General features: G+C 36.1%; 2 protein-coding genes across 7 annotated transcripts in view; one reads left to right on the top strand and one right to left on the bottom strand.

Moving 5' to 3' along the window:
- The window catches only part of LOC145254584 (nuclear envelope phosphatase-regulatory subunit 1-like), a 131,171-nt gene that overhangs the window by 53,437 nt on the left and 66,694 nt on the right, over window positions 1-11,040 (bottom strand). The window contains exon 1 of one of the 3 annotated variants that reach the window (XM_080113380.1): window positions 6,640-6,791. The exons of 1 other annotated variant lie outside the window; for it this stretch is intronic. In XM_080113380.1, the coding sequence (XP_079969506.1) occupies window positions 6,640-6,697 (58 nt within the window). In that variant the 5' untranslated portion in view covers window positions 6,698-6,791. Of the gene's footprint in view, window positions 1-6,639; window positions 6,792-11,040 lie in introns of those variants that run through there. One more of the 3 variants, XM_080113301.1, reaches the window with a different exon arrangement.
- LOC145254069 (uncharacterized) overlaps window positions 6,703-11,040 on the top strand; it is a 171,876-nt gene continuing 167,538 nt past the window's right edge. For all 4 annotated transcript variants that reach the window (XM_080112995.1, XM_080113005.1, XM_080113023.1 and 1 more), the window contains exon 1: window positions 6,703-6,851. In XM_080112995.1, coding sequence (XP_079969121.1) covers window positions 6,718-6,851 — 134 coding nt within the window. In that variant the 5' untranslated portion in view covers window positions 6,703-6,717. The remainder of the gene's footprint in view (window positions 6,852-11,040) is intronic.

The raw sequence follows: 11,040 nt of genomic DNA on the forward strand, positions 1-11,040 counted from the left end.
TGAAAATAAGACAGTTAGACTTACAAAAATGTATTGACATCTGTAAGCTGTCTGAAAATGCTACAGTCCCGTCCAGAATCCTAAGGCCTGAAGGAGTGAACAGGATTGATTATAAACCCAGAAAAAAGACATCAGCACAATCTGACAGAGTGCAGGGCATGTGCATTGCGGCATAGAGCGAGCAAAGAGTTATGTCCTGCATTTGGTAAAACCTGTTATAAATGTAAGGGAAAAAACCACTTTGCGGTGAAATGCAAAGTATCAAGGAAAAAGAAAGCACAGACGGTCAAAACTAGGCACCGCCAAAAATGGCCGCAAAATCAAGTTGTTGTTGTTTTTTAAAACTAAATTACATTTATTAAAATCCATTATTTCTGAGTAACTTTTTTTTTTCCAGAAAGATAAAACCCTGAATTTTATCATATAGAAAACAGAATAATGTAAAACTTTTTCTACTATTTTTAATTCAATTTTAAATGTTAAATTTTCCCAAAAAGTTAACAATTGATATTTTTTGTCTTGCACAAAAAACGTACTTAAATATTTAAAAAAAAGGGTTTTTGAAATAATTTATTTATTCATTTATTGTCTAACTAAGATTTAGGATGATTTTCTAAGAGAATATGCAAAAATATTATAATATAAGTACCTGAATTTCAAATAATTCCACTTATTCATATAGGTAACCAGATATTTCGCGTCGCCGTAGAGTTCAGATCGACTCTGTTTACGTTTTCTTTTGATGAGACGAAAACTATGGAAGACCAAACAGGCCAAAAAAACTTATTTTTCAGTGACGAAAATTTCAATGTATTATTAAGCTGAGGTTGGCCAGTACCAGATGGGTGACCATTTGTATGAGTTTGGTTTTTAATGTGTATATGTGTGGGGCCAGGCTCCCCAAAATGGGGGGAGGGGGCAATTTAAAGCAGAATAAAAAAAAAAATATTTCAGCGCGTTTGGTCCACCGTAGTCGAAAGGCGGCAAACGTTTTCAAACAAGATCGAAAAAAATGATGCTATTTTTAACACAAAGGGCACAATATTTATCGAATTTTTTTTTTTTGTATCGATTATTCAAAGCATGCTCTGTTTAATAATGGTCATGCATTATTCGGCTCGCTAAAAAAAAATTGTTAATTTATTTATCAAAAATTTTAAAATGGCTTTTTTCGTATAAATATTAAAAAAATTTTTTTTTTGTTTTGCTTAACTTAAATTAATTATTTTACTTAACATATTCACCGAATTTCACACTTCAAAACTCAAAAGCGGGATAATTAAACACAATCGAAGTTCTGATATTCAGACGTCAAAATAAGGTATGCAAACAATTTTTTTTTTTTTTTTTTTTTTTTAATCTATAATTCTGTCCCTTACAACAACACAATATGTTTTGTTCAGTTTCAGATGATTATTTTAAGCATATTTGTTCCCACTTCAAAACAAGGGGGGGGGGTTTGTAAGCAAAAAAATATATATATATAAATATCGTTTATGAAAAATAAGTACACTGTTATAAAGTTCATTCTTCTCCTAATAATCGCTGAAAATTTCGTATTGATCGGATAATTACCTGATTTTTGGTAGATTTTTAAAAAGACCGTCCGTCAAAAAGTACTGACCTGCCCCCCCCCCCCAGTTTTGGCGGTGCCTAGTCAAAACCCAACATTATGACAAGGAAAACGACAGTAGTAGTTGTTCAGACTATGGACATGTAGACAGCTTAACAATTAAGGAAAGGGTGAATGCTGTAAGTCAAGTGATAAAAGCAGAAATGATTGTGAAACCAATTGCCTTTCAGCTCGATAGTGGAGCGTCTGTGAACATATTGAATGAGAAACACGTGATTGGAAAAATACTGGAACATTTAAAATGTGGAATGGAGCAGAAGTGAAGCCATTGGGAGAGTGTTGAGTAAAAATGAACGTCCGTGAACATATTGAATGAGAAACACGTGATTGGAAAAACACTGGAACATTTAAAATATGGAATGGAGCAGAAGTGAAGCCATTGGGAGAGTGTTGAGTAAAAATGATAAACCCCAAAACTGGACAAAAATATGCAGTCATGTTTGTCATTGTGAAAGAAGATTTCCATTCCTTACTTGGAGCAAATGCAATCCAGAAAATGGAACTTGTCACAGTCAATAATGACAAATTCAAAATGGTCGCCAAAGTTTCCCAAATGAATGAATCTAGCAGCCAGTACTCAGACAGCATTATCAATGACTTCAAAGATGTATTCAAGGAAGAATTGGGTTAATTACCATGAGAGGTACATTTGCAGGTGGACCAGGAGTAACACTAAATGTTGCAGCAACACGGAGAATACCAGTGGCACTTAAGGACAAGCTAAAAGTTGAGTTAGAAAAACTGGTTAAGAAGAATGTTATTGAACCAGTGAGTGAGCCAACACCGTGGGCAAGTACTTTAGCACTGGTAGTTAAGAAAAATGAAAGCCTACAGATATTTCAAAAGACCCTTTTTGACAATGTGTCCGATTTAGAAGGGGTGGTTAACAAAGTGGATGATCTTCTGGTGATTGGGAAGGGTAAAACGATGGAAGAAGCAACAATTGATCATGACCAAAAACTCAGGAAACTGTTGCAGAGATGTCGTGATCGTGGGATGCAATTGAATGCTGAAAAATTGAACCTACGACAAACGTCTATATCTTTCCTGGGACACATGATTACCAGTGATGGCTTATGTCCTGATCCTGGGAAGGTAAGAGCCATAAAAGAGATGCCATGCCCAACAGATGTGAAGGGAATGCAACGATTGGTTGGATTCGTAAATTACCTGGCAAAATTTCTACCACACATATCTGACGTGATGGCTCCTATTAGAAATTTAGTGAAGGCAGATGCGCCATGGACATGATCCCAAATTCATGAAGAGGCTTTTGGGAAAATTAAAGAGTTAGTGAGTAAGGCACCAGTATTAAGGTATTATGACCCCAACAAATCTTTGGTCATTCAATGCAATTCAATGAGAAGGGCATGGGGGCTGCACTACTGCAAGAGGGTCAACCTATAGCCTATATCAGCCATGCACTGACTGACACAGAAACTCAGTATGCACAGATTGAGAAAGAACTACTAGCAGTAGTCTACGCATGTGAACGGTTTCACCAATATACGTTTGGTCGACAGATAACAGTACTAACTGATCATAGGCCACTGGAAGCAATCATGAAAAAAGAATTGGTGAAATGCCCAAAATGACTGCAAAACATGCTGATGCGACTACAGGCTTACAATGCTACAGTTCTGTACCATCCAGGTAAGAAAATGTTCCTTGCAGGCTCGTTATCAAGAGTATATATCTACGGATTGGGCGGGGAATATATGGACGATGAAGATGATGTCAAGGAAGCAGAATATATTCCTGTAACAGAGAGAAGACTGCTTAAACTGCGTTCAGCCACAAAGGAAGACAGAAGCATGCAGCAGTTGCAGCAAGTAATTTTGGAAGGATGTTCAGAAGACAAAATACATCTTGACCCAGAGATGAGACCATATTTTAATATGTGCAGTGAAATGACGGTGCAAGATGGGTTGATTTTCAGAGGAAACTGGGTAGTGATCCCACTGACACAGGGGGAGTGTTGAAAGAAAAACCGCATTCCACACACCTGGGAGTAGAGGGTTATTGCAGAAGAGCAAGAGAATGCTTGTATTGGCCAAATATGAACAGTGACATAAGGGACTACGTTTCAAAATGTCCCACGTGTAGAAAATATGAAGTAGTCAATCCAGCAGAACCATTAAGGGTCTATAAAGTTCCTGACAGACCCTGGGCAGAAGTAGGAATAAATCTCTTTAAGTTTGCAAATAGAGACTATCTCTGCACAGTTGATTACATAAGCAACTTTTTGCAAAGACAGTGATAACTAAACTGAAACACCATTTTGCACGACATGGAATACCAGATCAGGTGGTAACTGATAATGGGCCTCAGTTTAGTAGCCAGGAATTTTCTACCTTTGCAAAAAAGTGGTGTTTTACACATACACCGGTCAGTCCATACAATAGCTAGGAAAATGGTAAGGTAGAATCTGCAGTAAAGATGGCAAAAAAACCTTTCCCGGAAAGCGATGGAAGATAAGGCTGACCCATACCTAGCAATGGAGGGGATTTGCTCAAGCCAGAATTTCCCAAAAATCTAAGAAAAATGGTGAAGCAAGACTGCAGGAGGCAAGAACATTCTTTCAACCACAAAGTAAAATCACTGAAACCATTGTATCTTGGAAATGTAGTACGGATGAAACCACACATAAATTGTCAAAAAGAGTGGAGGAAAGCAGTGGTAGGGTGGAGACCAGAGAGTGATCATACCATATAAAAGTGGATGGGGAATTATATCGACGGAATAGAGTAGATTTGAAGAAAACTGCAGAGACACCCCCACTCACATCAGTAATACACCAGCCATATGAAGTGCAGAGCGAGTTACCCAAGAATGCAGGGTGGGGTACAGAAGAGATATGCACCACAGAACCACCTCAATATGAAGGTGAAATAAGAGAAAACCCAAACCCGACTCCATCCCCAACAAAACCAAGCCTGGAAAGGTTGTGGACAACACGGTTGGAAAGAATAGTAAGAGATCCTGTGAGATTCAGGGATTTCACAACGTAAGTGAAATGGCAAAATAATCCTGTTAGGTATGAGGGCAGTCAGCCCAATGAATGCGTAGATCACTATATTTTATAGACTCCGTTTTCATTCTTAGACTTTTTTTTTGTTCTGTTTTGTCATTGAGAAAAGGGAAGATATTGCATGAGGGACTAATAAGAGTTTTCACTGTCTCGAGTTGCGTCCCGTACGATTTGCTTTGTTTACAATGATAATAAAGACGCCATTATGTAAAAGCCAATCGATCGTTCTGTCTTTTCTAATTCATTGACATCCTCAATAAGATAATGACACAAGGTGGAGGAAGTAGCAACCATAGTAGAATCAAGGGTAGACAATCGACTTTCATTTACTTAATATTTTTTAAGTCAGAATAACCACCAAAGCATAAGATTTAAACCCAAACAATAATTTATTAACATAACATGTATAATTTTTCAAATTATGAAAACATTTTTTTAAATATATAAATTAAAAACCAAATTTGAAGAATATTAAAATGCCTTCAGCCTTATCTTATCGGTAGAAAAAAAAAAAAAAAAAAAAAAAAAGACCCTCACCCCCACCACCAATCGAAAATTTGTTTTTCGAAAATAAAAGTAAAAGATACGTGATCAATTTTTGTGTAAATTTTTACCTGTTTTTTCACCATAACATTTTCTTTTAAAATGACGGCTTCAAAAGATTTTCGGGTATGCTGAAAACGAATATCGCATTCAAATTTTCCGCAAATAAGTAGTTTTCCGGATATTAAACCATAGAATTTCTTATGTTATTGCTGGTGGCCATTTTGGTAAGCGCAAGCGCGTTCAAACGCCCGTACCAAAATGGCCACCAGCAATAACATAAATGGCATTGCTTAATCTCCGGAAAACTACTTATTTCCGGAAAATTAAGATGCGATATTAGTTTTCAGCTTGCTTGAAACCCTTCATAAGCCGTCATTTTACAGAAAAATGGGTATTTTTTACGACCTGCCCCAGCGTAAGACAAACACCCCCAACTACCCCATATTAAGAACAGCTTTCGGAATAAGCACTCCCAACCTGCCATGTTAAGAACGGCTTTCGAGGTTGGGAGGTGTTTATTCCGAAAGGCATTCTTAACATGGGGAGGTTGGGGTGTTTATAATACGCTGGGGCACGTCGTAAAAATTTACCGAAAAATGTTAAGATGCAAACCAGGTAAACATTTACGAATTTTTGTGATTTTTCGAATATACCATCTTCATTCCCTGACAAGTAGGTACTGGTATACGATAAGTTTTTCTGGTGCTAATGCAGAGAGTGATTATTGAATTGTAAGATTAAAGTACAGAATAGATACAAAACACCTTCCCCTCCCCATGTTAAGAATCGCTTTTTAAATAATAACGTTATTGTTTTAGCACGGATCACTCTCTGCATAAGTACCGTTTTTCTTCATTTTTGTTTATTGTCATAAGTGCCAATTTGAATAAGCAGCAACTCTCGTACTTCACGTTCAACTGTAGACTAGACAACGAAAATCTCTCCAATTGTGAAAAAGGTAATAACTAAACAACACTAGCGTCATTCAAAATGACGTCAGAAATAAGAATATCGAATAAAATTTAAAATTTATAGATTTTAAACATCAAAGTAGATTTTTATTTCAGGGGAAATAATACAATTTTAAGATTGAACAATCAATTTCATCCAAAACATGGATGACAACTAAGCGAAATGATTGCGACCTTTCAAAGGCCCATATTTAACAACTTTATTATTTTTTTTAATAGTTATTTTTTAGCATGAAAATGAACACCAGATTATATCAACAACAAAAAATAAATAAATTTGTCAGTCTTTTTATTTCAACTCTAGCAAACAGCTAAAAAAAAAAACATTTACTTAAGACATTACTCATTCAAGTTATTACGAAGTCTTACGCATAACTATATATTCATAATATTCCATTTTTTTGATAAACGTATCTTCTAAGATCATTTAAAATCGAAGAAATACTTTTTTTTCTCACCTTCAGTCTGTTCAAAAGACATTTTTCTTCTCTTCGCGAGTTGACTTGATCGCCACATGCAACGACTAAGTTGTGTTTATGCTTTATGAACAGCGGCAGTTACAACGGTTCTGGTTGGCTGTTACGACAAGCATTAGCCAATCAAAACTAGCCTTTCGTGAAGCACATAATAATAACTTAGCTGACAGGATATATACAAGCGGGAACCTTCTGTAAGTAAAACTCTTAAAATGAATACAAATATAATCCCTAAAATGATTTCACCCCTTGTCTTATTTTTAAAAAAATATCTCGTTTAAATGCAGTTCTGGAATTTGATGTGTGTCTTTAATGTTTAGTTTGGATGTTCTAAGTTGGTTTATATCTCTTAACCTTTCTTCAAAAAGGTAGTAATTTTTCAACCTCACCATAAAAATGGCGTCTTGCAGATCTAGTTGCTTGTTTGTATTTTTTTCTTTCAATTATTTACGTAGTCATATATATATATATATATATATATATATATATATATATATATATATATATATATATACATACTATAAATAAGCATTATTAATAAAAACGTGATTTTTCTTTTTTTTTAGTCTCATATGAATCATTCCTCGAAACTAAAAGACGATTTTTTTTTTCGTTTTTCAGTAAAACCTTAATAAACGTTGCAATAAAGTTAATATTTTTATCGATAAAAAATATTGACTTTTTATTACAAGGAATGTTAATAATTTAGGTGGCAAACCATTTTTATTATTACTTTTACGTCACTGCAAGTGAAAATAATTTCAGACTTTATTTTGTTCACTTATAAAATCGGTAGTATTTCGTAAACAAGACTACCACATGTACATAAGATTACATGAAAAAACAAGTAAGCATTCACAATGTCACATTTTAGTGTTAAATTGAAACAATCATTAAAAAAAAACAACAAAACAACAAACACTAGCTGTTGCTGTTTTTTGCACTTCTACAAAAATTGAACTGAACTGGGTGCTTTATGTATTTTTGATACCGCGCTAATTTTTAACATATTTTCCCAAACTTAACGTGTTCAACAGAGTTCGGCCCCATTTTCAATTTTCCAATACATCGGTAAACACTGTTTTTTTTTTTTTTTTCGAGCTGAATAAACACTAAAAAATTATCCAATAAGGTAAAAGTAACTTATCTTGCCTTTGATAACATTTATTTGTTTTTTGACAACTTCTTCGAATCTGTGTATAGTAATACAAACCCCAATTGTTAGTTGGAAGCACAGAACAAACAACCCCCTCTCCATGTTAAGAATGGCTTTCGAAATGTTATTTCAACGCGAAGTACCCTGAAGTGTTTCGTTTTATATCCCTTACCTAAGATTAATATTTAATTCGGCAAAAGTCGATTTCGGTCTGTTCAAATTCTGTAGAATCACCCACTTTTGTATTTTACTTAAAGCCTGTCCCACGTTCGTATAGAGAAATATATATATATATATATATATATATATATATATATATATTAGATTTCGGTGTGCTTTAAAAGAATATGTAACCGTTTCCATCGCAAATTTATCGTTTGCATGGTATTAACCCCTGAACCCTGGGATTATTTTCTACCGTTTAACAACCTTCGTTTACGCTATGCGCGAGCGCATAAACAGACTGTTAAATGTGCATTCGAATACCAAACTGCCTTCTAACATAGCGTAGTAATCTTTGGCGGATAATTTAAAATTAGATAAAAACAAGTAGTTTTCCAGATATTAAGCAGTGTAATTATGTTATCAGTGGTGGTGGTGGCTGGTGGCCATTTCTGTACACGCACAAGCGCTCATATTTTTTCGGCAAAAATATGCGCGCGCTTGTGTGTATAGAAATGGTCACCACCAACATAAGGAATTACATTGCTTAATATCCGGAAAACTGCTTGTTTGCAGCAAAATGTACGCGCACTTACGCGTACAGAAATGGTCACCACTGATAACATAAGGAATCACACTTATCTGTGTACACCGATTTCTTTATTTTTGTTTTTCAATTTCCTCGTGTCTTTATTGAAAAAAGAAAGGAAAAAAAACCTTTTAGCCAATGAACAAAAAAAAAATGCCTTCTCACAAAGTGGCCAGAAAATGGGTGTTCATTTTAAGTTAAATTTACATGGAAAAGTAAAAAAACATAAAACAAGAATGAAACTTTGGTAAATTTTTACGTCGTGCCCCAGCGTATTGTAAACACCCAAACCTCCCCATGTTAAGAACAGCTTTCTGAATACCCCCTCCCCAACCTCGAAAGCCGTTCTTAACATGGGAGGTTGGGAGTTATTCCGAAAGCCGTTATTAACATGGGGTAGTTGAGGGTGTTTATACTACGCTTAAGCAGGTTGTAAAAAATACCGAAACTTTTACAGCTGCGTTTACAATTCCTCGACGACTATCGTCGCATTTTCATTTTTTGTAATGTTAAAAACTAGATTTTTTTTTTTTTTTTTTTTAAATTCAATTTTCACCCCAAACAAGGCACAGTGCCACTTTGAAGCAGGGGGCTACTATCAGGAACTTAATTAGCGGGGTCATTATGAAGGAAGATGAGTAGAAAGATGTTTGTTAACATTACACTTGAACTTCTGCATATCATTGCAGTTGGGAAAGCAGAATCCCGGAAGGGAGTTCCAAAGACCCGCAGTTCTGGGGAAGAAACTATTGGAGTAAAAGGCTTTCTTGCACCTAGGGATCTCTACTGTAAAGGGATGAGACTTAGTAGCTTGTCGGGTTTTTCGGGGGTATTTACGTCGGGGAGGTACAAGTGCTTGCAGTTCGTCAGAGCATTCACCATTAGAGTATTTATAGAACAGGCAGAGGGATGCAACATCTCGTCGATGGGACAGAGGCTGAAGCCTAGATGACAGTTCAGGACCTATCAGGTTGGCGACTCTCTTTTGAACCCTGTCCAGGAGCGAGAGACAAGAAGCAGATGCACCAGCCCAGATGTGACAACAGTACTCCATACATGGGCGAATGGTTGCCTTATAGAGGTATAGGATACTGTCAGGCGTAAGTAGTTTTCTAGCACAGTAGAGGGAACCAACCTTCCTTGCAGCAGCCTTGGCAATGCTCTCAATGTATGTATTCCAGTTCATATTCCTTGTAAACGTTAGGCCGAGGAGTTTAAAAGAAGTACTTTCAGGCAATGTGTTCTTGGCCATTGCTATTGGTGGTAGAGAAGGTTTCTTGTAGTTATTGAACGAAACAAGCTTAGTCTTAGCAGCATTGAATGTGACCATCCATTTTTTGTTACAGTCAAAAAAAAGTCGCCGCGACTTTAAAAGTTCATCCTTGTTAAAGAGTTTTGTTCTTTGTATTTTTTAGGTAATTTTGGTAAATGTTTACTTTAACTACACCAGAACACCAATAAAATTTGTTTTTTTTTTAGGTTTTCGGGGTCGGTGACAACGAATCTGATATTCAAACCCGTCGCAAATTTACCGTTTGCATGGTATTAACCCCTGAACCCTCGCACTACTTTGTGCCAACTCACCGCCATCGTTTGTGTTATTCTTACATAATATGGACGCGCCTAGTAAGGTGACTTGTCACATCGCGGAAGAATTTTTAAGCAGGCATTTGAAATAAGTTTTCAAAAACAACAAAATATGGTTCATTTTTCTGTGTTACATAGTTTTTGATGCTTTTTAATTGATATAAAAAAAATGTAGTTTTCACGAGCGTTTTTTTTTTTCTTCCTTTCTTTTTTTACATAGGCGTCACCACTTATCAAGGCCGATAGGCCACTCAAGGATAAGGGTTAAAGAGTGTAGAGTAGTCAAAAGGACAATATAGTAATCGATAGAAATGAAAGTTCGGTAAATTTGTTAACTTAAGTGGAACGGATCATCAGAAACTTGTTCACGTTGGACTTGAAGACAACCATATTATAGACGGCAGGAAAATGAAAGACAATTCCACAGGCGTGCAGTTCTAAGAAAGAAGCTTTGATCATTTTTTTTTTTTTTTTTTTTTTTTATTTAATTTTCACCCCAAACAAGGCACAGTGCCACTTTGAAGCAGGGGGCTACTATCAGGGACTTAATTAGCGGGGTCATTATGAAGGGAGATGAGTAGAAAGATGTTTGTTAACATTACACTTGAACTTCTGCATATCATTGCAGTTGGGAAAGCAGAATCCCGGAAGGGAGTTCCAAAGACCCGCAGTTCTGGGGAAGAAACTATTGGAGTAAAAGGCTTTCTTGCACCTAGGGATCTCTACTGTAAAGGGATGAGACTTAGTAGCTTGTCGGCTTTGCCGGGAGTAGTTACGTCGGGGAGGTACAAGTGTTTGCAGTTCGTCAGAGCATTCACCATTGAAGTATTTGTAGAACAGGCAGAGGGATGCAACATCTCGTCGATGGGACAGAGGCTGAAGCCTAGAT

Source organism: Euprymna scolopes, chromosome 1 (assembly GCF_053919585.1).
Source record: "Euprymna scolopes isolate OS-2025 chromosome 1, ASM5391958v1, whole genome shotgun sequence".
Lineage (NCBI taxonomy): Eukaryota > Metazoa > Mollusca > Cephalopoda > Sepiida > Sepiolidae > Euprymna > Euprymna scolopes.